Here is a 26,455-nt window from a genome sequence, read left to right on the forward strand (position 1 = left end):
AAGGATGGAGTCGTTGTTAGCTGGCCACAAAAGCAAGGAACCGGTAGATAAATACTGCCAGACCTCAACAACAGCAAAACATCACCAGAAGCCTTTGAGGAATGAAGCCACGAGGAGATGCAAAAGCTGGTAACAAGTTAAGACTTTGTTTTCTCCACTCAGAAAACCAGGTTTTGTTCTTAAAGAAAGGAGAAAGGCTTGGAATAAGGAACTGGATGTCCCAAGACATTGAAAAGTACAGCTCCTTTCAACAGGCTTACCACACAGGAGGGGATAAGGAGGATTATAAAACAACTTTTCATGTAAGATCCAGCCTCTCTGGGTGTATCAAAGTTGTTACAAGTGCTCCCCAAAGAAGTCCTTCATCAGTCCTCAATCAGTTGAATCCATAGTCTGGATAAAGCTAGAGAATTCATCCAGAAGAACCTTTCCTGCAGCCAAAGCTCTCATCACATCCCATTAAACCACTGCAGACTCCTTTTAAAAGCACTTACCATCACCCCTAAGCTCTTCAACACCTAGGAAGGGAGAAGACAGCACAATACCAGTACTCAGTCAGCCACCTACATCTACACCTCCCCAGTGTCTTCCTCTAGGTCAACCTCAGGGCCCAAATGCTGCTCTGAAAACATCAGAAGTTCATCTCCCAATAATGCTTTAATCCTGATTTGCCCACAGCCTTCTCAGGTTATTTTAAGGAGACTTTTAGTTGTTCAGAGCAGGAACCCTCAAGGAGGATCCTGTTAGTGAGAAAATACAGTGTAAGGGACCCCTGCACTTGCCAGGGGGCCTGAAACAGGCCAAGTATTTGGGGAGGTGAGAGCAGAGATTGTGTGTGCAAAAACACAATGTGAGAAACAGCATGGGAGAAAGCAACAGTGCATTTAGAGCAGTTCTGAGGCAGAACTGTTTGGAGGGGGTCAAATTTTGCCTAAGAGCTTGACCTTTTCATTCTACATTTGTGCCTGTCACCTAGCTCTTTGGCCACATGAGGTCTGCCTGCTGGCCCCTCTAGTGTGGGGTACCTATGAGCTGAGACCATGAGACCCCCTGGAATAGCTCAGCAATACAAGGCAGAAAGATCCATCCAGTGGTTAGAGCAGGCAGGATGCTTCATCACACAGCTGTGCTGGCCTATTGGTTCCATATTTCTTGAAGGAAAACTCTACCCTCTAGAAAGGAGGGCAGCAGAGAGGGATAGTGTTAGCCATAGGTATTAATTACAGATTGTTTTAAGTCTTCAGTTGCTTTTGCTCCACCACAGCAGCAACACTGGGCTGCCCCAGGGTTACTCTAGCATCTCCTCAAGAGGCAGAGCTTGCTTACAGATTGCCAGTAAGAACAGAGGTACATGCATCAACCTGTCCCCCAGCCTCCCCACACACCTTTGTGACAATTATAGGAGCCTGTAAAGAACTGGCCTTCAGTGAAGGAAATAACACCAGTATAAAAGCTGCAGGCTGACAGCATCCCTCCTGCTAAGGCAATTCCAGGCCATCAGCAGCTTAAGCAGATCTTGCAAAGACTGACCTTTAACAAATCAGTACCCATAAATACCAAAACCTGCAGTGTCAAACAGCTATGCAGAGGTGAGGCAGCACGGAACAGAAGGGGAAAGGACGCTGGATTAGTGTTCACTCAAGAGCTTCTGCTCCACCCAGGCACCCGGGTGCTGGCAGTTTCTCCCTCCAAGGATTAGAGTTTCTGATCAGCTCAACACTGCCACAGGTTAGCAGCTCTCTCCATGGTTTGTTTCAGTTGCTGTTCACCTGCTCCACTGTACTGAAAATGCAGTAGTTTCCTCTCTCAAGAGGGACCAGTGTTCAGCTCAGGACTGTGACTCCACCAGGACCTCGTGTGATGCCTGTATGTCTACTGGATTACACCAGGAAAGCAACCTTACTTGTAGCTCAGACCTGTACCATGTCTCTTCCTGGCAAGATGTACTGTGAGACAGTATCAAGGTCCCTGTGACCAGAGCTTCTTGCAGGGTAATATTATGCAAGCCACTGAGGCAGAACAGCCCAGTGCCATGCCTGTATAAGCCTCTATATACATCTGTCTTCATTGCACATGTCTAGATGCCCGTTTCTTGTGTTTCAGAATCCGGATTGTAGCTGGATATGCTCCAGTTCAGAGCCAGGAAAGCAGCACGAGGCCTCCCTGCAGCAACACGCTCCTGCTCTAAGGCTGTGCATAATAAGGCTCGAGTTCAAACTGCACTTGACTCATCGATTAAAGCCACCACAGTCTGGCTGTCAAGGAGACTGTGTTGATAAGGCGATTCTGGATTCAGGCAGTTTCAGTGCACGAAGCCACCAGCTGTAATCATGTCCTCCCATCCTAACTCATCAAGGTCCCTTTCCCAGGCAAAGGGGTCCAAACTGCAGGATGCCAGATGACAATCACCAAAACTCAATGTAATCTTCTTTACACACCCCAGGGATGGCCAAGCACAGACACAAGGGAGAAGAATCCAGGAGCTACTTGAATGGCAGGAGGTGTGACTTCATTGGAGTACATTCTATTCACAGGAGGAAGATCCTTCTATACTCACCCACCAAAATCCACTGGACCCTGCCTGTCCCTTCCCAATCAGGAGTTACTCCATGTGTCAGTCCCGTGATACAGGAGTCCATCCCTTCAGGGATATGCAGACAGGTGGTTTCTTTCTCCTCAAACTTAAAAGTCATTAAAAAGATACAAAGAACTGCTTTTGGCAGCACAGAAAAAAAATCTGGAGTGCAGGACCCAAGCAGATGGGGAAGCAATCAGTCCTTGACCTAATAAATAGAGTAGGAGGAAGTCTTCAAGATGGCCAGTAGCCCAAACATGAAACCTGAAGTCCTGCAGAGATCACAAGGAGCTTTTAATGCTCCGTGCTGCATGAGGGGCATCTCCTGGGATCTGCTGCCACAGTTTCTATGACACCTTTTGTTAGGTTCATGGACTATTTGGAATCTTGAAGTTCTTTTGCCTTCTTCAAAATCAGATGAACATCAGAGATAGGATAATCCTGTGTCAAAGAAACAAAGTGATGTGACTGCCCAGCATTTCTGGTTCACTTAAGTAGGACAAACCTTGGCAAGAGCATTTTGGGCCTATTATAACACATAATGCCATGTTGTTACTCCCTTAACAGCTAATAGTTCCCTGTTTTATAACTGATCAAGCCTCAATACCCTTTAAGGTTTTGTTTGTTTTCTTTTTAATTTGTCCTCTGAGGTGCAGCAAACTGGCCTGCTACAAGGGCTATCTTCATGCCAGAAAGCCTTATCAAAGCCGGTATCTTGCACAGCCCAAAGCAGGAACTGGCAGAAACAAAGATCTCCTACTGTGCAGTGCAGGTGTTCTCAACCTTGGCCTCCCACAGATCTCAGAACTAAACAAAAGCCTCTGGCCAACAAATTTAGCACTGTCACATAGAGTTTCACATCTTTGCTTCCATCTTTTGCAAACCAAAAGGAGCCTCTAATCTATGATAATTTCTCTGTAGGACAGAATGGGTGCACAAGCAAAATCTTAGCACTTCCAGCAATGAGCACGCTGTGAGATTCCTCAAGATTTTTCTGCATGCAAACATCAAAAATCCATATTCCTTTCCAGCCAGGCACATCCTCCCTCACACCATCATCCTCTCACAGGACTATTTTAAGACTCTTTACATTGACTCCTACGCCCACTGCATCCAATCCTTACCTGTAGCAGCCTCATGTTCAGAGTGAAGTCTCCTTCCAGCAACTGATCCCGGATTAGTCTGAAAGATGGAAATTATTCCAGCTACTTCTGACTCCATAAAGGAACTTTATTGACAAGCCACACTGTGCCCTTATAGAGGCTTTCAGAAACACTTCTGCTACCATTATGAACAAGGACTATCACCTATTCACCGGATGCCTGAACATACAGCTACAGAAGACTCCTGGATCCACAGACTCAGGTAAAGGAAGGGAAGAGCAGGAATGCTACCAACGTACTTACGTCAACATGGCACAACAGACGAGCAGAAGAAAATCGAAGCGCTTGTCGTCAGCAAAGAGGGAGTCCCAGATGCGGATGACATCTGGCAGCAGGAACTCTTGGGACAAGAGCAGCGTCAGCCAACGGAAGGCAAAGAACTGGGGTTTGATGTTCTGTTCTTGCTGTCAGACAGGCACCAGGCAAAGAATGAGTATGTGCTCCCTACAAGTAAGAGATGCACCCCATGTTTCCATCCCCGTCTCCACCCTGGTATTGCTCTAAGCTGCCAACTCATCCTGCAACATCAGCAAACCCACTGCCTCCTTTGAAGGCTTTCACATTCAAGACAGAGAGAGGTTTTCAATGTAGCCATGCCCCATGTCTACAGCCAAGCCAGACAATGCTCCTCTGACCACAGCATGAAGCAGAGGAAGCTTTTCTTCCTAAAGGCACCAGTTGTGTTAGTTCCTTTAAACTTGCCAAGTAATTCCCATTTGAACAGCATTTTATCTGCAAAGCCACAACCCTCCCCCTCTAGCGGAGCACTGTTTTGTCAGGATTTCCTCTCCTTCCCAGGAGCCCTGTATTTAGCAGAAGTTCTACTATTCACAAAAAGAAACAAAGATGGAACAGAGTTCACACTGATGGTCACTAAAGCACAGCATAAAAACTTCCAGCCTGAAGCTTTCTTGTTTTCTGCCGTTAAATCCCAGGGACTGCAGGTTTAATCATGATCAAATAAGTTCAGGATCCTGCTGATATTCTTAAACACCACCTGCTGCACAGCCAAGGCCAGCTCCTGACAGCCAAATAAAAGGAGTTTATATTTTCCCCACTGAATCAGTCAACACTGTGGATCATGTCACTGTGTTGACAAAGCATCTTTTGGACTGTAAAAGAAATACATCCTGGTTTTTCTACAGGCAAAAGAGATCAAAGCATGATCTAGTGAAGGATGGGGTAACAAGAACAGCTTTCCCTTCCAAATTCTCCTTGGGCTTTCACACCAAATGGACAATACAACCTGAACATGTTTTCAACAAAAGCTGCCTTCTACTTATCTCACACTAAGGCACTCAGGGACCACTGGATGAAGGAGAAAGATAGAATTAGGTGGGTGAGAGGGTCCAGCTTGCTGCATTTCACTTCTGGAATGAGCTCCATGCAGTCTAAGTGCTATCAGGGCAGTGTGTGCATGGACTGAAGGCTAGTTTTTGTTTGAACTCTACCACAAAACTCATGCTTTGTCTATTAAGTAGAAGAGAGCAAAGACTCCAGCCAGACGACCAGGGATCATGGCCAAATCACTCTGGACTCACAGCTTTGCAACAACTATTGTTTGCATTCAGTGAGGCAGGGGAGGAAAGCCTGGCTGTGTCGGCTTACTCTAGGCTTACTCCAAGGAGAGGTTGTTTTGGCTCACAGATAAGGGTCTCTATGCCTTATAGGCAAAGCCCTTCCCACACTCTCTCAGCCTTTCTCTTCAAGCACAGTAACAGTTTAACACAACTGGTTGATATTTAAATGCACTACTGAGCTCCACTCCCCACATTCCAACCAAGACTCAGAGAAACACTTAGCTCCTCACAAGTTTCAAATACAGCTCCACATCTTTCTCCTTCAGGGTGGAGTAGACCTTCTCCATTTTGTAGGTAATACCACACTGAGAATCATCCAGGCTCTTAATGAAGTTGTCCCGAATTTCAGCCATTAGATTGGTAAAGCAGAAAAATGTGTCTGCTTCAGCATGTTCTGGAAAAAGAATTGATAAAAAACCCCCATAAAATCACAGGGGAATAAAGCAAGCAGCACTGACAAAGGCACACAGAAATATTCTTGCTCCATAATCTGGTTGCTGTACTGGATTCAAGTAGCAGATCCCACAAGATCTTGGCTTACTTGGTTTGGGACAAGACAAGATACTTCTTTTTTTTCCCCAACTAGAAGTGTCTACAGAGCCACTGCAGATTCAGACCCTGTGTGTAACACAGGGTCGTCGTGAAACACAGGGTCTTCATGACACTGGGTCACAAACCAGTTATCTATGCCCAAGAACATCATCTGCTCTCCCCAGCATGAGCCCACACCCTCAGAGCTCCTGTGAAGTGATGAGCAAAGTACTCCCATTCTATTCTTATCAGTTGTTTTAAGAGAGTCTCCTTCCCAAAGCAGTTCTTTATGTAGAGGGCACAGAGTAAAACAGCCCTTACTTAGCAGTCTCTCACCTTTCCATTCACTGTTAGGATCTGTAGCAAAGGTGTAGTAAAGAGGCCCCACAATTTCATTCATCCCTTGCACATATGCTATCCCAGGGTTCAGCTTGGCATAGATGAACAGGATTCGTTCCACCACTTCCCAGTGAGCTTCACAGCCGTTGGGCAGAACTTCATACTCACTCAGAGCATTAGGTGTTGTTTTAAGAGGGGAGCTCACCTGAAAGCAATACAAGACCAGGGCTGACTCAGCATAACCAGCTGGCACAGATAGCTTTGTACATGTGACAAGCTTGGCTTTTAATACGCAGTGCCCCCCAAAAGATTTAGGCAGCTTATACCAAGCAGGGAGGTGTTCACATAAACCAAGACAAGCAACTTGGGAAGTACAAAAGCAGTGAAGTCCTAGTTCTGGGTACCCCTGAAGAACAAAGCAGTCTATGCAGCAACAGAAAGCTCCCCTCAATCATTGCACCACCTGATCCCACGCAGCAAGAAGCCACAGCAGTTCCACTTCTTTGTTAGTAGAATGAGGAAAAGCATAGATCTGTTGTGGTAACAAGCCACATTCCCCAACAGCATGTGGCACTTGTGCTGTAAGGCTCAGGAAAGAGACGACATGTATTTCAGCAGATTCAACTCAATTACCCCTCCAGTGTTTTGTTCCCATACAGAAAGGCACATGTCAAGCATAAAATACTCAAATTTTCCTGCAACTCTAACTTCATCCAGGAGTCAGGAAAAAATATCTTTAACATTAAATACACCTGTAATTCCTTACTGTCAGGCACATCAACTGGTTCTACAAAGCTGTCCAGCCACCAGAACACACAGTGCCTGCTGAGGTACTGGCGTCATTCCACTGCACAAGCAGCGAGAAAAGCCCAGGAAACAGCCTTCCCTTATCAGCTAAGCTGCCTCGCTCCCTGGCCAGCCTCCCCGCATCTCACATTTGTGACCCCGCTGCGGTTCCGTGCCACTGTCTGGGACTTGAGCGTTGTCTGCTCCACCCGCTTGCGCAGCGTCTCAAACTCATTCTGGGGGTCCAGGATTAAAAGGCAGGGGTAGTCTGTTGGGCGCTGGAAGAATGCCATGTCAGGGTACAGCCTCCTAGGATGGACACAGAAGGAAATCAGGCATAAGAAAAGGAAGTCTGAGCCCCATGGAGGCTGGGTTTAATATTAAACTTTGTTTCCAAAGGACAACGTGTTAACCGAAGCACTGGGGTTCAGAGACCTGAGTCACTGTTCCTCACACACCTGACATCTTTATCTATCTGGAGAAGCACTTCGTTATCCTTGAAGTAAGTATTCCATCGGCTGTCAGGATTTGGATTGAGGGGCTGAAGAAACAAACAACAGACAGAACAAGCACGTTTCACATGTATCCAAACCCTCAGTAAATACCCAGTGATTTAACATTCCTGCTGTCCCTCTGTCATCCAGTACCAGCACGCTCGTAGCACATCAGGTTTAATTTTTCACTAGCTGTGTTTAATGTTCTTCACACAGTCTGCAGGGAATGATTAGAGCTTGTGAAACAAGCAAGCATGCAGGCTCACTTACAGAGGCAGAAGCCGACATTTCCAATCCCTTTTCACCAGTCTCTTAATGACTTTGTTCCAAAATCAGACTCCCTGTCCCACGTCAACAAGATTCCTGATTGCAGGAGATGGTCTTTGTAGTTAGGCTAAGAGTTACCCAGCCATTTCTTGGCCATTGGGGTTAGTAGTTGCAAATATTCCTCTACCTCAGTTCCAAGAAGGCTGATTAAACAGCACCATCATGGCCAGGGAAAAGGAAATACATACTACTATGAACAACCTTCCCTGTTACCTGACCAGTTTTGCAACACAAGAAGCACAGATAACAACTAACCAAGAAGATTCAAAGATCGCTGTAACCTGCCAGAGTTTTACAGACATTAGTTTTACAGCACCAAGGCCTCCAGAGATCACAGCCACACAGATGACTGCATGCTAGCAGAGAAGTTAATGTTCAAGACTGGTCATGGAAGCCCTTGTATCATTTTACAGTCTTTTCTGATCAGTTACCTCATTCCCTCCCCCATCACATACACTCTTCAGAGTTTTCAGAGAAGGAAAAGGCCAAGGGATGCAGGAGATGGTTCACTAAAAAGCCAGGCAGCAAAACTAGAAGTGAGTGAGTTTCCTGCCTTCCATGCTACAGCCCAACTTACCTCTCCTGTCACTTCTATATCCTCTGTTCAGATTACCCTGCTCTGAGGCCACCATGGACCCAACTTTCCAGGAGAGTGTTTCTTTGCCACAGGTACCTCTTGTGAGCCTCTCCCTAGGAGACCCTAGAGCAGCTATCCCCAGAGGAGGCTAGAAGGCACATGCATAGCTGAAAACAGCTCTCTTCAGAACTATTGGTGCTTTGCCAGTAATTCACACAGAAAGCTACTAAGACACAGGTGCCAGGCTGGTACTTAGGAACAGTCTCTCCTGTTTTTAGCAAGGCAAACCAGTTGAGAACAGAGCCAAAACCAACCCAGGGGTCCAGAATCCAGAACAACTGTTCATAACACTGAGTAGTTTTCTGCAGCACAAAGACTTAACAACACTTACATGATCTTCTAAGGTCACATCTTCCCTTGAAACACCCAGGTTGGCTTTGGCAATCCCAGGCTGGATAATCATTTCCTTGAGGAACTGGGAATACAGATCCCTTTAGGAGGAAAAGAGGAAGTTGCAATGAAGCAGAAGATTACGTCAGTGAAGCAGCAAACTGAGGTCGAACAGATCTCTCTGTGCCACTCTGCTCAGCCAGAGGGCATTTGATTTTCTCTTCGGTTGAGTTTAGCTGAAGAGGTCAATCCGCCCATCAGTCTACAGAACAGTACATTCCACACAAGAACAATTCTTTCTGTGAAGGTACTTAATTATTTAAGGAACTATTCTCCTTCTCTGCAGATATCTTTAGAAACAAAGGGGCAAGCAGCAATGTTCTCACCTCTGCTTCTTCAGCAAAGAGCTCCATAAGGCTTTCTCTAAAGGGAGGTAGTTCAGGAGTATCTGTACGGAAGACAGACAGACACAGAAATAAGTGTTTGGAGGGTGAGCTGTTATACCTGAAAGATGAGCAAAGCAAACACAGAGGCTACAACCGGCTCTTTGAACACCTTATCAGCTTTCTCCAGAAAGCCCAATACTTTGCCAAGAAACAGCCAAGGATATTTCAGGGACTGGTTTTCAACACAGACCCATCTGCAGGCCTGATCAACAGCTAACCTGACCCAATGCACCCCTAGCTTAACACTGAGAGCTGTTCTCATGCAAAAGAGCAGACAGCCACTTTCTATCCTCCAAAGCAATGGCAGCCCCGTGTCAGTAAATGCTGCTGTGTGTGCCAGTGCTGAGCTCCGCAAATTACTCTTGATTTTGAGTGGTTTTTCAGCTCTAGATTGCTTTGATCATAACCGCAAGCGCCAAAAAAACACTACGTGTACTTCAGCAACGCAAAGCCCCCCTCACAAGACACAGAAGCACCCCAAGCAAAACCCACCTTCCAGCACAGGCAGCGCAGCCCACCATCAAAGGGGATCCCTGTGGAACATCAGGCAAAGAAACAGCTCCGTTAAGCGCGGTCTCCTGGCGGCGGTTCGCTAATGCCACCACACAAACAGGCGAGGCAGCACTTTCCCTTCCCGGGGGGCAAGAAGTTCCCACAGGGCCGCGATGGGGCTTTACACGGTGCCACAGTGCCGGGGCCTCCCACGGGGCTGGGAGGGTTCCTGCGGGTGTTGGGAGCAGAAAGACGGGGACGCGCAGGTGATGGCCAGAAGCGATGAAAGCCACAAGTACCTCACGAAAGGGTAGGAAGGGTTTGCCTGGAAGCCTGTGGCTGTGTTCAGAGGCCGGGTGGGGACCGCTGCGGCCTGACTGGAGCTTGGGCTTGAAAACACACCCGCGAGCCGCGGTTTGCAACCCCCGCCGCTTCACAGCGGCAATGGCAGCGGGTTAACTCGCCGTAGCTGAGGGGACCATCACCCGCCACATCCTCCGGGGCCTGACAACGCGTTCTGAGCCCCGCGGGGACGGCCCCAGCCCCGGGCCACCACCGGAGGGCCCCTCCCCAAGGCTCAGGCCGTGCCCTCGCCCTCCTGCCCCGGCCGGGCCGCTCACCGCTGAAGCACAGGTCGCGGAGCTTGGCCAGCGCCACCGTGGGTTCGCCCAGCACCTCCTGGAAGTCCGCGATCCTGAGGGAAGCGGAGCCGCGGCCGCTATAACGCGTGTTACAGACACCCCCCCGCACCGGCACCCACCGACCCCACAGCGCCCTCCCGCCACGGGCAGAGCCCCGGCACCAACCTGCTCCGGTGCAACCGTGACATGGCGGCCCCCGAACCCCTGCCCCGCGCTCCGCATAAGCGCTCCGGCTGGAAAACCTGCCCGCGGGGGGGGTGGTACCGGGACACACCACGCCTCCAACCCCCCCCCCACCGCTCCAAGGTGGTTCCGCCCATGTGGGGAGGGGGCGGGACCGTGAGCCCTGAGCCCCGCCCCGCGGCTCCGTTTGCCCCGGGCGGTCCCGGTTCCCCCAGCGGGCAGCGGCTCTGCCGCGGGCTGTGCCCTCTCACGGGGACCAGTGGGCAGGGCTGGAGTCCCCTCGCTGCGGTGTCAGCCCCACAAACGACCCCGTGGGTAGGGCGCTGAGGTACCGAGGTCAAAGCTCGGTGCCCGCGTCCCGGTTGGCGCCCGCGGAACCCGCGGGTGGCCTCAGCCAGAAGGGGCAGTGGGGACCGGGGAGCCCCGGGCCGCCGCCGCCGCCGCCCCGCGAACGCCCGTGTGGTGACGCCCCCGCGCTCACGCCATGCAGCGGCGCGGTGATGTCACCGCAGTGCGTGCCGCTGCCGTGACGTCCTCACCGTCGCGCCCCGTGAGGTCACGGTGCGTGAGGGAGAACCGGGGCTGCCCGCGCACCGGCGGGCACGGCCCGAGCGTTCCGGGCTGGCCGCGGTTTCCGGGAGGGGAAAGCGGCGGCGCTTCCGGTACGGGAGGTCCCGGCTGGCGGAAGTGACGCCGGGGTTTGTTGACAGCGGAGGCCGCGGCGGGGGGAGTGGGCCCCAGGAGGACGCGGACACCCCCGTGCCCGCCCCGGGGAGCGGCGCCGGGACGAGCCGCGGCTCCCGCCGCCCATCGGCCGCGCCGGGCGGGGGCCTGGCGCCAGGTGAGTGCCGGCGTCCCCCTCCCCAGCCTGACCCGCGGGGCTCGCCCTGCCCGGGAACACCGGGCCTGCACGGCGAGGCAGCGCCGCCCCACGCGGAACCGCCGCCCCCGGCAGCGCCGGCCGGTGCTCCCCTGGAGAGGCTCCCGACCTCTACTCGGGACTGTGGGGGCAGCCGGGGTCTGGGCCGCGGCAGCCCGTCCGGGACGAGCCCCGGCGCTGCTGGGAGAGGTGACCTCCGGGTGCTCGGGAAGGGAAGGAAGGGAAGGTCGCCCCACGGAGCGGGGCCGGCGCCCCGAATCGGGGAGCGAGGGAGGTTTGGGCTGGCAACCTGCCCGCAGGCTAGTCAAGGGGCTCATAGAGCTGTCAGAGCCCATTGCACCCAGGGAGTGGGAACCCCAGGGGCTCCCCTGGGGTGTCCTCCTGGGCAGGTGACCTTTTGGAAAGGGAACCCTTGCTATGATTCAGTGAGCCGAAGGAGCATCTTTACTGCAGGCAGGTACAAAGATCAACATGTTTCTCAGCTAGCACGGTTTGTCTCATTTACAGTGTCAGTCTTGCCAGGCTGACAGGTTTGAGAATCGCAGGTTTGGCTGGGCCATGGAATAGTTCAGCCTACTCCTGCTTCAGTTTCGCTGCTGTAAGAAAGGGATGGTATTTCCCCACACAAACTGTGGTGACCCATCAATTAATGAAATCTCAGTGATTTACAGCTGCGAGACGCCAGCTAAAATGACAGTGCAGTTTTCCTTCAAGGTGTAACCTGTGCCAAATTCTGCATTTACATTGTATTTGGTATTCTAAAGTCATTGCAATCACTTCCCATCAGTGCATATTGTTTGCCCTCTCCTTGGACAAATCCCTGATGCTGGAAAAGTCGCTTTGCAATCATTTTTGTAGCAGCAGCACAAACGTTATGTTGTTGGCGTGCAGCCATGGTGAGTCAGGCTTGGCTTGGGCAACTGCCTGGAGAGAGACTGGGAGAGAAGATAAGTCTGGAGTCCAAGGCAGAGGATATTGGCATGGGCAGCCCCAGGAGTGCCAGGAGCAGTCCCAAGGCTCTTGTGCCAGCACCGCCTGAAGTGCCGTAACAATGAGGATGGAGCATACACATAAGCAATATTTGCCAGATTTGCTGGCTGGGCCTGGAAGGTTGGTGGTGGAAGAGAGTGAAGCTGCATGTGCTGCAGCTTCCTTTGGGTCTGTAAACGATGGGAGGGTGCTGATGCTCCACAGCGAGGGCTCGTTGTGTCTATATGCCTTTATATCTCCTGCATCTCCAGTGGGCTCAGTTCCTTCATGTGTGAAGATGGAAGCAAATCTATTGGAAAAATAAATTGGAAAAATAAATTGGAAAAATTCTTGGCAGCCGTAGTTCTGGTCACTTTTTGATTCTTATACTTGAATTTTCAGCATCTTTCACATGCAGTAGAAAACTCATTGCTCATCATTGAAAGTGCTGGTGACAGTGCACTGGGCTGGCAGTGTGCTGATCTGTTGCCTGGGGAAAGCTGCCCAAGAATAACGATTAAGTAAACGTTAATTTGTCAGCAGCTCTAGTTCATTTGCTTTTATCAACAAGCTAGGCTTATAACTATAGACACTATTGATCAGGGCAGCTATGGACACTTACTTCCATCTCCCTCTGCCCATGTGTCATGTCTTGAGTCTGACTGAGGAGGGAGAGGCTGGCTTGTACTGTGCCCCATACAAAAGGTCACAGCAGGAGCTCTGGGTGGTGCTCAGATGTCCATAAGAAATCACGAGGATGAATGCATTTCTTTGGTGTTATTTTACTGGGATGCTTTAACCACTTTTCTTTATATCCACCTTCCACATGGGATTTTGTTGGTGGGTCACATGGAGCTCAGAAGTTAAAGGGCAGCTGATTTCTCCAGGGCTGGGATCAACCAGCTACATTGTGCTGGTCTCAGCAGAGGGGGAATAGAGGATTGTCAGAGCCACAGGAAGGCAGTCCTTGCCCTTTAGTGCTCAAAGCTGCTTGGACAAGTCCCAAGCACTGGCTGTTTCCAGCTGCACGTGATAATAGCTTGTCAATGGGAATCTGTTTTCGAGTTCTCTGGCCATCAGTAGTAAACAGTGGAAGAACAGTGGCTGCAGGGACCTCCTGTCTGATGGCACAAGGGGAACTGGTAGGGATAGCAGAACATGCTTCCCGAGTGGTTCAGATCTTCCTGTTGATCTTGCCTTTCTGGAAAGATTCTCTGAAGCAAGCTCCAGGCAAAATCTGCAAGGGACTCGTTCTGGAGGTGAAGCAGATTCATCTCCAGCACAGACACAGCACAGAACACAGGACAAGTTCCTCCCACCTGCATTCCCATAGCCAGGACCTCACAGCCCGTGAGACGATGCTCTGCACCCAATGGCCCATTTCATCCTTGACTTCTCCCTGATTTAACTACAAAGGAGAGGGTGCTGGATTAGGGATTTCCTTCTTTTTCAAAGATGAAGACGAAAGGCTTTCCTCATTTGTTTTGTTCCAAATGCATCTCAAAAGGTCTCCAAGCTATTAAGGCACCTCAAGAAGTCACAGTTTTACATTATGGTGACCCCAGCTCAGGACTCTGACCCAGCAGAGCAGGATACACCCTTCAAACTGTCTATAATCAGGATGTTAAGTACAGGTTTTGTGGTTGCTGGTTTCAGGGTTTTTTGCCCAGCCTCTGCTTTTGCTTTTCCCTCTTAAGTCAAAACAAGAAGAGAACCTAAGATCCACACTGGAAAGGCTGTTGTAAGCTGTAGGTCAGAACAAGTGGTTCAGAAGTAGTTTGGGATTGGAACGTGAACCTGCCAGTTGCAGCAAATAGACTTCCCAAAAATGCTTACAGGAAAGAGAAACTATAGATCAAATTCAGGTAAAGCCAAAAGGTAATTCAAGTTCAGCACCAGGCTTCTCTCTGTGCTGGGTTAATTCCTTGGCCAGATCTTTGTCCCTGACATTGAAGCACGCCCTCAGAAAAAGAATGAATGAAACTGAGTAGGAAGAAAGAAAAGAGCTTTGATTTCCAACTTGTGCTGCCTCCATGTTTGCATGGAAATCCATTCTGCAGGGAGGGATCAGAAGGCTGGGAGCCCGGGCTGCCAGGCAGGCTCAGTCACAGCTGTGTTCTTATCACCCAGAGAGACCATTTGGTGCCTGAATTCCAAAGATTACCTCATCCACAGCCTTGACTGATCCTTTTTTCAGGTGTCATCGCCAGGCAGAGCTGAACAGAGCATCTGAAAGTGAGGAGGGAAGGTGCCTGATCCACCCCGGGTGCCTCTGGGGATATGGACTAAGGTGAGAAAAGGGAATTAAACTCTTCTGTCATGTACTGATACTGCAGGAATGAAGGAGAGAGCAAACGAGTGCAGGGACATAACAATTGATAAGCCACAGGTTTTACATTAAAAATAAACATTTCAACACAGTTTTTGCATGTCCATGGAAATATACAGAAGAAGTCCCATCAGGGTTGTTTCTAATGTGATTTGACTCTTTGGTCTTCAGTCGCTTCTGCTAAACACCTCCAAGGCTCCAGCAAGCCCTTCTTCAGTGCCAGTGAGTGAGGCTTCTTATTTCAAATAAGAAGAGAGACAGGAATAGCTTCCCCCAGTTGTTTCCTTACCCATCCTTCTTCATCCTGTACTAAAAATGAAGGGCAAAAGTGTCTTTTCCAGGTTAGTCACTCATACTTTTTTGTGACAGATTTGGAACAGTTTGAGTGAGCGTGTCCCAGTTTGCTGGATGTAGATGTCCAACATATGAATAAACCTGGCTTTACATTACAAAGAGAAGCCAAACCAGTCTGTATGTTTTCCTTTGGCTTCTAATCCATTTCACAGTCTAGTTTAAGGACTTGCATGAAGCTTCTGGCTTGAGAGAAACACTCAGCTTGAACATGAAATTTGCCTTGAAATGGTGGCAAACAATTGCAGGCCCAAGATACGGGGCCATACTTCTGTTGGCATCATCCCAACAGTAGATTTTCTTCTGGTTTATCCAACTCACTCAGAAGGAAACCAAGCAGTGTGGTTTCTTCCACTTCCCTTTCAGAGGGCCTTGTCTGCCAGATAACTCCTGCAATAAGAAAACATTTTCTTGCTGTGTAGCCTCATTTCCAAACATGGTTTATGTTAACTCATTCCCACAGTGTCCCCTGGGGTGGGGATACCAAGGAATTAAGGGCATACTGCCAGAGAGGCCAAAAGGCAGTAGGTTCTTTTGAGGTCAGCAAGTGATGGGCTGTAAATACAATGGTCTGGTACAACAGCTTTGCAGGACACCTGCCGATGTGCCTTTCTCAATGCATCTTTTTCTCCCCTCTGTTCATAGTTGTCCTGATGTCCCTGTAAATTCATCCTGGAACTTCATTTGAGGAAAGGATTTCCTGACTCAAAAGCTTCCTTCTGCTCTTCCCCTTCCCATAACTTCCCTCAAGATGGCATCCGATAGCCCTGAGTCACTGATGGCCCTGTGCACTGATTACTGCCTTCGCAACTTGGAGGGGACTCTCTGCTACCTGCTGGACAACGAAACTCTCCGGCTCCATCCTGACATTTTCTTGCCAAGCGAGATTTGTGACAAGCTTGTGAATGAGTACGTTTCAGGCCCGTGGAGAAGCTGGTTTGGGAAGGAGCCCAAAGGGAAGGGGGGATGTCATTCTCTGAAAAGAATGATGGGAAAGGATTACAAAATGGGGAAGAATTCATAGGGCTGGGGTGGTTTCCAATTGATGCTCATATTGGAAATAAGAAGCTGCATTAATTTGAGGAGGAAGTGTCCCCAAGGGTTATTGTACTGCTGTATATCATTCTAGTTCCTGTGGCAGTCACCATTTCCACATAAGTAAACCCAGAGTGAAACAGTTCCTGCTCCTTCCAAGAACATCAGTAAGTAACAAAGGAGCCTTCTCATTTCCCACCACTGAAGCATTACAGCTCTCTCAAATCAAAGAAATAAGAGTGCAAAGTGCTAACAGATGTTAAATTTTAAGGCTGCTGTTCCCACAGCTTTACAAAGCAACCTGTTTCCAGGGATTCATGTAATTTGGCTGTCACAGTCTCTCCTGGCTGAACTCCTGTCCTCAAAGTCTGGCAGAGAACTTTGGCCATCTAATGTTCCAAATAATGAAAAAATACCAAATTACTATCATTAAACAGCTATGGGGGAAAAACCCTGGAGTCTGGGCTTGCCAGAATCCAGTCTGATCACTCACACATTTGAGCATGCCTGAGATTTTCCTAAGGATCATTAGTTCTGTGCAAGAAGAAGTAACAGGCCAGCTCCCATTGCCCCAAAGGCTGAAGATCAGGAGGGAACTCTGCATGTGCTTATGCACTTGCTCATATTTTCTTGTAACCAGGGAAGGTGCTAGAGCTGAGGCTGACCCTTTGTGTCATGCTGTGCTAACGCCATTGCCCAAATACAGGTACGTGGAGCTCGTGAAGACAGACAGCATCTTTGAACCCCATGAGAGCTTCTTCACCCTGTTCTCAGATCCCCGGAGCACCAGGCTAGCTCGGATCCACTTGCGGGAACAGATTGTGCAGGACCAGGACCTGGAGGCCATCAGGAAGCAGGTATTGCACTGACAGTCTCCAGCTGCCACTTTGCATGACAGCATTGCTGCAAGGGCACCAGCTAGAATACCAGGCATGCAGAAATGCTCAAGACTGCATCCTTCACTGTCCAAATCTTACTTGGGAAACTTTCAGCTTCTCCCTTCTCATCTCCCAGAATCACTGTATGGGATGGGGTAGGAATACTGGTCAAATTTGGCAATATATGGTCTCAGTCTCTCCCCGTGGGAGGTGATGTAGCAAACTATTTCTACCTGTGAAATAGTTCTAACTTTGATTTCCCATCTTCCAGGATCTTGTTGAGCTTTACCTGACTAACTGTGAGAAGCTGACAGCCAAGAGCCTACAAACCTTGGTGAGCTTCAGCCACACACTTATCTCCCTTAGCCTCTTTGGCTGCTGTAATATCTTCTATGAGGAGGAGAACCCTGGAGGCTGTGAAGATGACTGTTTGGTGAACCCAACTCGCCAGGTCTTGGTGAAGGACTTTACTTTTGAAGGCTTCAGCCGCTTGCGCTTCCTGAACCTGGGCCGCTTGATCGAGGGGGTAAATGTGGAGACATTGCTTCGGCCTTTGGCCTCCCTTGCAGCTCTTGATCTCTCTGGGATCCAGCTGAACGATGTGGGATTTCTGACCCAGTGGAAGGACAGTCTGGTTTCCTTAGTGCTTTACAACATGGACCTTTCAGAGGAGCACATCCAAGTGATCGCACAGCTTCGCAAGCTCAGGTCAGCACATCCATTCTTCCTTGTTTATCCTTTTCCCACTGATAGGGAAAGCTCATTTAGGTGCTAACAATTTAGAGAGCCACCCACTGCTGGTTTCAAGTTATAAACCCCCATGTGGCCAGGCTTGCTCAGTGGCTCACTACATATATCTGACATGTCTAAAGCCAGCCTGCATTTTGCTTGCAAAAGGTTGCCACTTAGCAGAAACTCCCTCTTAGAAAACCAAAAACCAACACAAACCCCTCAAAAAAAACCTTACACAGCAAAGAAAGAATAAACTAAACCAACCACCTCCCAGTCAAATAAAAACCAACAGCTGAATACCTGAGAGATGGCGAAGAAAATGACTGCTGATGTGTAGATAAACTACTGTAGCAATGATCACACTGGGAAACTCAGTCCTCCAAACCACTTGTCAAACAGGAACGTCCAAAATTTAAGGCTAACTCTGAGGTAAACCTAGGAAAAACTCTGAGCTCAGACTGCTCACTGTGTCATGTGGAAGCACACTGCGTGGATGGTGCAACCAGGGAACAAGCCGTGTAAATAAATAGGCACTCTTGACCCCACGGTGTTGGCAGTGAAAAGGCTTCCTGAAACAGAGCCGAGACAATTGCTGTTCAATTGCACAGTGGTGTTAAGAGAGGGAGCCAGGACTTTCCAAGCCAAGGAGAAGGGTCATAGTATTCACGTGAAGGATCCTCTGCAGTGGCTTTAGTATCGTCTCTACTGAGTGCAGACACTAGGGGGTACCACGTTAACACATGACCTGGACTCTCAGGGAGCCTCCTGGATAACATATTATAAACCCAAGAACTTTCACTCCCAGTGACTTGTAATGAAACTTACTTTATAACAAGTAGAAAAGAGTTTTGTGAGTGGGATGTTGGCTCCTGTCTTATAAAAAAGTCTCTCCCAAGGGGCTTAGGTAGTGATTGGCAGGCAAGAGCGGCCCCTGTGCTGTAAGTGACCCCACGGGCATATGATGGCTGGTCAGTATGTCCCACCACTCCACATAGCATCAGGGTTTCCCCAAAGCTTAAGCATTTAAATAACTGAATGAGGGTAGTGTAATAGCCTGGGGTGATAAAAACACAAGACTGGGGAAGCAGACAGAAACTGTGCGACAATTTGTGGGATGAGGCAACGTGTTTGGGGATGCAAAGATCCTCTGGTGCATTATAGTCACCAGGCAGAAATGCTCAGGTGGCTGCTGTGATGGAGTTTGGGAAAGGCAGCTCCTGAGCCTGGAGCAATTTCCTTTGTGATGTGTGGCCAGATAATTCATTGTGCTCTGTTCTGAGTAGACCTCTACCAGATATCTGTGTGCTTCAGTTAGACATAGGGCTAGATCCTGTTGCCAGATCCCACACAGCCACATTCCTGTATCCTGTGAAGGAAATTATGATAATAAAAGATAAATAAAAAATATAATACTCACACTTGGCTTGTCATCTTCCTCTGGCAGAGAGGCAGAAGCCGCAGCCAATGCTTTCCGGGCTCTGAGATGCTCTCTGTCATTTGCAGGCACTTGGATATCTCCCGAGACCATCTGTCCAGTTACTACAAATTCAAGCTGACCCGGCGGGTTCTAAACCTGTTTGTGGAAAACTTGGTAAACCTCACGTCGCTCGATATCTCAGGGCACACCATGCTGGAGAACTGCACTATCCCAAGCATGGAGGAGAAGATGGGCCAGACAAGGTAAAGAAACAGCAATTACTGAGGTCTGCTTGGGTAGATAGATCAGTCAAAGACAAATTGAGTTAAGAACAGTTCCCTCTAGGTTTCCAGATTCTGGAGGTCTAGTTAATACTAAAAAACAGGATATAACTCTTGCTAGATTCCCCATAACAGTAAAGGGTGGTATGGGAAGCAGCTGTGATTCCTGTATGTGACACATGTAAAGACTTTAAGAGTAATAAAGAATTCACCCTGTCTTCCTGCCATGCATATCTGAAGAAGTGTTTCAGTTCTTTGCCACACACATTTTCCAGGGACCTCTTGCAGTATTTTATACTTTTCCTGAAAGTAACCCAAAACCCTTTGTACACATTTTCCACACAAAACATTCTTACCCTCACTTGAAATTCCGACTTTTATGAGACAAAACAATTCTACACTGAGTTGTTACATCAGTGTTCATAGGAGGGCCGAGTGTTTTAGGAGCTCAGAATCTAAAGGTATATTTTCAGATTTGACCTGGGTACTGAGCAGATCAACTTTTGAGAATCCTGGTGCACCTCAGTAGAGGCATACCCAGAGGTCTGGTCTTCCAGATCAGCCAAGAACTCTGCCTGCCTATTCCCCAGGCACTTACTGAACAAAAGCAAATGAGTGGGATAGTACTGGCTCCTTTCCACCAGAGCTGGTAAAGAAATACTGGCTCTTGGTCAGTAAGGAACATGGTCCCTTCCAACCCAAACCAGTCTGTGATTGTGTGACATGCAATCCAGTTTGTAAATACCTTGGATTAGCGAAATCCACAGCCCTTTTCCAAGAGGAAGCGTTCACCCTAGCTAGTGAATTTCCAGGACAGTTTCTACCCAGGAAAGCTGCATTCTGTCTGCATGAATTCTTACTGCTGTTTCTGTTCAACACATTTAGCCCTTCACTCAGTCATCTGGAATGAATGTCTAGTGTTAAGTTTAGGAGCAGCTGGCTTGTGTAGCTATTATCACTCTGGTTATGAAGCAGTACAGTCAGAGTGAGTGCAAAGCAGATAGGTGTTTCTATGGCAGGAGAAACCTGAAGAAACATGGTACCAACATGAGTGATCTCTATTTTTTCTGTCAGTATTGAGCCAGCAAAGAGCAGCATCGCTCCCTTCCGGGGTCTGAAACGACCACTCCAGTTCTTGGGCCTTTTTGAAACATCTCTCTGCCGCCTGACGCATATTCCAGCCTACAAGGTAATGAGGCCACAAGAATACTGGCAGTAGGAGCTTGGTAGAAGTTGAAAGAACATAAAAATGGAGCTCTTCAGGTCTCGTGTGACAGCCGAGCTCTGATCTTTCAGTAAGTCCTTAATAAAGCAAGACCTGTGCCCCATATGGTTTTTACAAGGGTTAGAAAACATGTCTCTTAAAGAAGAGCATGGAAGAATCATCCTGCCTGAAAAACCAGGATGTTTGTGGCTACAGTAAAAGAATTTAAGACTATAGGAGTCTTACTTGTGAATATCATCTTCCTGCTCCAAAGGTCCCATTTCTTTTTCACCTGGGCTGAGAAGTGATTCAACCTCTTTGCTCCCATCCTGGGCCCAGTCCCGTCAGCAGGGCAGAGGAAAATTGTACTCTTCGACCTTTCAGAGTTCCCTTCTCATGTTTGTTTTACTCCTTTATAAATGATGCTTCTTGTTCCTCCCAGGTGAGTGGAGACAAGAACGAAGAGCAAGTCCTGAATGCAATTGAGGCTTACACTGAACACCGGCCAGAAATCACATCCCGGGCCATCAACCTCCTTTTTGACATAGCACGTATTGAACGCTGCAGCCAACTGCTGCGAGCCCTTCAGGTAAGCCCCATGCTAGCATTTACCTCACCATAACAAGGAAAGTTTTGCAACCCCAGTCTTTTCTTGACCCTGAGACACCATATCAGGCCATTCTGGAGAAACTTCCAGTCATGCAGTGAAACTGGGTACCTTCAATTCACAAGCATGTTCCTGCAATGCCTGGGCCACACATTCCTTGCAGGCTTGTAACAGTCACTCCAAGACTCAGCAGCAAGGCAGTGGCACTGAAGCTTGGTGTTGCTTCTCTGCAGCTGGTGATCACAGCCCTCAAGTGCCACAAGGATGACAAGAACATCCAGGTGACAGGCAGCGCAGCACTGTTCTACTTGACCAACTCAGAGTATCGCATGGAGCAGAGTGTAAAGCTGCGGCGCCAGGTCATCCAGGTGGTGCTGAATGGCATGGAGTCCTACCAGGAAGTCACAGTAAGAGCAGTGCAGTCTCCTTCAGCTCCCATAGTCCCCTTTTCTGTATTAGGATCTGGGATTATTTTCTGGTGTTAGCATCTGGGTCTTCTAAGCCTCCAGGATATGAATCAAGGCAGACACCAGAGAAGCTACTGCCCAAATCTGCTGCTTTCCTTCACTGAATGATGGGCATTACAGGCAGGGTGCTCCTTATCATAGATTCGTAGAATGGTTTGGGTTGGAAGTGACCTTAAAGATCATCTAGTTCCAACCCCCTTGCCATGTGATCTTCTCCAGAACAAGGGGAAGAAAGTGATGATAGCAAGTGTCCTTCTTATCTGATGATAGAGGTGTTTAAAGGGTGTATAGGACACACAGCATAGACATCCATAACTGACTGCGGGGTGAAAAGGTTGCAGGCATTGGGGTTGTTGAGCCAACAGAAAGAAACATTATCCCAGTACACTGTATCAGAAGCTGGCTGACATTATGATGCCACTGGGCTGCAGAATGGGGACTGCTGCATAGAGAGCTCACAGGCAGCAAGGAACTGGCTTGAAAGTGATGGGCACTGGGTGATTGTATGGCCCTATGAGACTAGGTTGTAGTAAAGCAAGAAGATGGCTTCAGTTCCAAGGAGCAAAGAAACATGAGGTGATGGGGTCCGTGTTTTCATAGCCACTTGGCCCAGCATTTGCTTCCTTCTGACCCAGGTACAGCGGAACTGCTGCCTGACACTGTGCAACTTCAGCATTCCCGAGGAACTGGAGTTCCAGTATCGCCGGGTCAACGAGCTGCTGCTGAACATCCTCAACCAGAGCCGGCAGGATGAGTCCATCCAGCGCATCGCTGTGCACCTCTGTAATGCTCTGGTCTGCCAGGTGGACAATGATCATAAAGAAGCTGTGGGCAAGATGGGGTTTGTCATGGTTGGTATGGTCCCATGGTGTCTACTTATCCTTAACCCAGGCTACCACAATTCCCTTGCAGCAGTCCACCAAATGCATGAGCCAGTGATCCAGCCTTGCAGTATCACAGGAGGAAATTAGTGTCCTACCAATGATAACCTTTCCTGACCTGTCCCTACTTGCCTACCAGCACTGGATGTGATCCACTCAGAGACAGGCAACCTATGAGAGCAGGAAGCAGTATAACCTTAGACCTGACCTCTTTATCATATCATTTCCAGAACGAAAATGATCCCTTCTGACTAGCTCCTTCTGCATCTCCCCGAGTTTGCATCAGCTTCCCAGCTCATGTCAACCCATCTCCCTCACACCTTTTCAAAGAGCTGCAGAGGCCACTGCTTTGCTGCAGTTATACCACATTCCAGACTTTGTAATACAGATCAAAACTAACTTGACTGCAAATTCAACAGCTCAGGGACTATGACACAGTTCAGCTCTGTAAATGCCTGTAACATTGAACATAAACCTGTCCCACCTGTTTAAAGAAAGAGATACCAAGTAGGTTTTCTACAAAGGATCAAAATTGCACATGCCTGCAGCCAGCCCTGCAGTACTACAGCAGTTAATTTTAGCTGCGTGGTTCTGGAACCGTTTCTCACTCTTCCCCTTCCTCTGCCCACAGACAATGCTGAAGTTGATTCAGAAGAAGTTGGCTGATAAAACGGTGAGTGTTTCCCAAAAAACATATCCATAGAGTATTTTCTCTCCAGTCTGACTTGAGCATGGAGATCAGCCCAAAGCACCAGCTCAGCTTCACTAACAAATACAAGACATCTCAATTGATGCTGCAGAATTTCCTGTCCCAGAGTGAGGGCAGGAGAATGTGACAAGGAGACAAGAAATATTAAAAATCCACTTGCTGATAAGTTGAAAGTGAATAACAAGGTTTTCTTACCTTTGGAGTCATCTAGGGTGAGACCAGAGAGGAAACAAGAGGAGTTGGTTTGCACTGGGCACCCACATCAGCAAAGCTGTTTCAGTTCCTTTCTTTTCTGCTTTGTAGTGTGATCAGGTGATGGAGTTCTCTTGGAGTGCCCTCTGGAACATCACTGATGAGACCCCTGATAACTGCGAGATGTTCCTTAATTACAGTGGCATGAAACTGTTCTTAGAGTGCTTGAAAGTGAGTACATCTGGTTCCTTCCAGAGGAATGCTGACATCAGCAGTAGAAATGCAGGTGCCTGGGCAGGATCCCTGGCTATGCTAATCTATAAGCAGTACTTCCTGTATTGCACAGACAGAAAACAAAAAGCTTGCATATTTTCTTCTTCTCACATCTATCCATCCAACCATAAGAAGAACAGAGAAACTTACACCCATCTTCCTCTTTCCTCATCTTGTGTGCAGTCCCCCTTAAGTAGAGCAGCATTGAATCTCTCATTTCACATGTATCTGTAACACTAGAGATCCATTTGGGCATCTGCTAAGAGCCATTGCTGACTCCCTAAACGTACTCAGTCCTTTCTAGACGTACTGTACAATCTTTCTGCCAGGTTACATGTTCTCAGCACTGCTATAACTCCACTTTGTATAATCCTGTTCTTTGCTTGCCTAGGAGTTCCCCGAGAAGCAGGAGCTGCATCGCAACATGTTGGGCCTCCTGGGCAATGTAGCAGAAGTGAAGGAGCTCCGCCCACAGCTCATGACCTCCCAGTTCATCAGTGTGTTCAGGTGAGTGCCTGCCTAATGAGCTGCTGGGCTGGAGGAGAGTGAATGCTCTGGAGCTCTTCTCCTGGGTCACCTGGAGACTTTTAAACCTATGGTGTGTCAGCCTCTGAGTAATCTCTTCTTCCTTGGCAGTAACTTGCTGGAAAGCAAAGCAGATGGGATTGAGGTATCCTATAATGCCTGTGGCGTGCTCTCCCATATCATGTTTGATGGTCCAGAGGCTTGGGGTATATGTGAGCCCCACCGAGAGGAAGTTGTAAAGAGGATGTGGGCAGCAATCCAAAGCTGGGATATCAACTCCAGGAGAAATATCAATTACAGGTGAGGAATAGCGAAGTTTGGCCTGCTCCCCTAGGAGCCAGGGTTGTCACAGGAAGCAAACACCAACAGAGAGGAGGGAAGAGGTGCAACCCAGCAAGGAGGCTCTGTTTAGAATAAAGGAAAAAGATCCTCAGGGACAATACTCTGTCGTGAGGGTTTTACACCTTCCTTTGAAATGTGTTACACAGGCTGCTGAAATTAAGACACCTGCCCTGGCACTTCCTATGAGAGAAGTGTGGGAGCCCAAAAGAGTTTCTCCTGTGTGTTTCTGGTGAAATTACGTAGCCCAGGAAACATGATCTTTTGTCTGGGACTGCTTAACCATTTTCCTGCTAGACTTGTCATTTTGCCTACTTAAGTCTGTTTGCTTCTGAAAGTCACATGGATTGCTGTTAGCTTTCACTCTTCCCTGGGAGACACAGTTCCCAGAAATCCCTTCAAGGGTTAATACAACTGGTGGAGTCCTCCAAAGTCCTTCCTATAAGAGGGTATCAGGTATACTCTGTATTCCCTTTAGTGTCTGGCAGGAATCCAGAACAAATGGCATTCCAGTGCCTGCTCTACAGTATCAACACATTATTGTGGTCAGAAAAACCACAGCAGCTATTGTATGCAAGCAGCCCCTCTACAGATCATTGCTGCTGGGCTTCAGCTGTTGTGGGGAAGTAACTCACAGAGGATAGAAATCACATCTTGCATTCATTGCAGCTATTTATCCAGGCAGCATGTTTACGCTAAAGCAGTAGGGCCTGTATTGCCATGCGACACAGACCTCATCTTCAATGCCAGAATCTTTTGACATGCCAGTGGATTTACTGCTATGGTATCTGTGAACACCCAAGTTTGTGCTGCTTGAAGTAGTAGAAGTGCTGAAAGAAGCTGCTCTTGGTATTTCTAACAGCTTCTGCAATATTTCTGTGCAGGTCTTTTGAACCAATCCTTCGACTTCTTCCACAAGGGATCTCCCCAGTCAGCCAGCACTGGGCTACCTGGGCACTGTATAACCTGGTCTCTGTCTACCGTAAGTTCCCTTTTTGAAATCACATCCACTGCACTGGAAGAGCTGAGGATGTGGATCTGAGCTTGTTAGAAATGGTCTTCCCACTTCAGTGATGGCAGTAGAGAGAATGGTCTTTGAATGATGCAGGAATGTCCAAGCAGCACAAAGCCAAATAAGAAACAATGAGACTTAGTGTGTAGGAAATTCCTTCGATGTTTTGATCCTTCTGGCCATGCTTTTACATTCTCAGCCATTTTATGGCTGTGGTTTTACACCTCTAGCAGGCTAGCTCCATAATAAAGTTTTATACGTTTTTGGGCCACAGGTTTCCCCTTTCCCTCCTGCCACCCTTTTACCACTTTTGTGAAGGTTCACAATGACCTGTTTTATTCTTTTCTCTGCAGCTGACAAGTACTGCCCACTGCTGATCAAAGAAGGTGGGATCCCTCTTCTGAAGGACATGATTAAAATGGCCTCAGCACGGCAAGAGACCAAGGAAATGGCCCGGTAGGAAACCAGTGTGCTACCATCAGACATTAGCTTTAGCTAGGTTTTTTTCTTCCACATCAAGTAAGGCTACCAAAGAATGGCCTATATTGATGTGTGCGAGGGGCAAGAAGTGAACACAGGAGAAGAGTAGGGGAAAGAGGATGAAAACAGAAGACTAGAGAGGTGTTTGTAGGTGGGAAATACACACAGGTTGTACCAGGCAAATTTGTTACAGAAGTGGCTTGTCAGACAGTGGAGCCCCACAGCTAATTGCATCTCTTACACCAATGGTCTCCAGCCGTCGCTACTCACCATACTTGTGTGGGCTCCCTGTATCCAGAATCATGCATGGATCTGGCCACTGAACTTCCAAGGGGAGGAACTGGGAGCTCTGAGCTGCATTTGTGGAGTA

At 48.4% G+C, this 26,455-nt stretch overlaps 2 protein-coding genes across 4 annotated transcripts in view; one reads left to right on the forward strand and one right to left on the reverse strand.

Moving 5' to 3' along the window:
* Positions 1–19,144, reverse strand: TBC1D13 (TBC1 domain family member 13). 2 transcript variants are annotated; one of them, XM_062641134.1, is made up of 12 exons: positions 19,116–19,144; positions 10,321–10,394; positions 9,701–9,741; positions 9,149–9,210; positions 8,764–8,863; positions 7,433–7,515; positions 7,124–7,283; positions 6,186–6,393; positions 5,549–5,712; positions 3,982–4,142; positions 3,700–3,757; positions 1–3,016 (listed from the first exon to the last, which is right to left on the reverse strand). In XM_062641134.1, exons 1-12 carry the CDS (start codon positions 19,127–19,129, stop codon positions 2,951–2,953), a joined length of 1,191 nt encoding a protein of 396 aa, XP_062497118.1. In that variant the 5' UTR covers positions 19,130–19,144; the 3' UTR covers positions 1–2,950. The 2 variants fall into 2 exon arrangements, with proteins under 2 accessions (XP_062497118.1, XP_062497119.1); XM_062641135.1 differs by lacking the exon at positions 19,116–19,144 and adding an exon at positions 10,507–10,602.
* Positions 11,103–26,455, forward strand: part of ZER1 (zyg-11 related cell cycle regulator) — a 17,553-nt gene continuing 2,200 nt past the window's right edge. The window contains exons 1-16 of one of the 2 annotated variants that reach the window (XM_062641133.1): positions 11,103–11,365; positions 14,584–14,663; positions 15,699–15,962; positions 16,795–16,945; positions 17,238–17,674; positions 19,202–19,378; positions 20,471–20,585; positions 21,043–21,189; positions 21,441–21,614; positions 22,310–22,525; positions 23,187–23,228; positions 23,568–23,687; positions 24,121–24,236; positions 24,366–24,554; positions 25,478–25,575; positions 25,959–26,061. In XM_062641133.1, the coding sequence (XP_062497117.1) occupies positions 15,805–15,962; positions 16,795–16,945; positions 17,238–17,674; positions 19,202–19,378; positions 20,471–20,585; positions 21,043–21,189; positions 21,441–21,614; positions 22,310–22,525; positions 23,187–23,228; positions 23,568–23,687; positions 24,121–24,236; positions 24,366–24,554; positions 25,478–25,575; positions 25,959–26,061 (2,243 nt within the window). In that variant the 5' untranslated portion in view covers positions 11,103–11,365; positions 14,584–14,663; positions 15,699–15,804. The remainder of the gene's footprint in view (positions 11,366–14,583; positions 14,664–15,698; positions 15,963–16,794; positions 16,946–17,237; positions 17,675–19,201; positions 19,379–20,470; positions 20,586–21,042; positions 21,190–21,440; positions 21,615–22,309; positions 22,526–23,186; positions 23,229–23,567; positions 23,688–24,120; positions 24,237–24,365; positions 24,555–25,477; positions 25,576–25,958; positions 26,062–26,455) is intronic. The other variant, XM_062641132.1, reaches the window with a different exon arrangement.

This window comes from Pezoporus occidentalis, unplaced genomic scaffold (assembly GCF_034315485.1).
Source record: "Pezoporus occidentalis ecotype Australia unplaced genomic scaffold, CSIRO_AGI_Poc_V1 ctg68, whole genome shotgun sequence".
Lineage (NCBI taxonomy): Eukaryota > Metazoa > Chordata > Aves > Psittaciformes > Psittacidae > Pezoporus > Pezoporus occidentalis.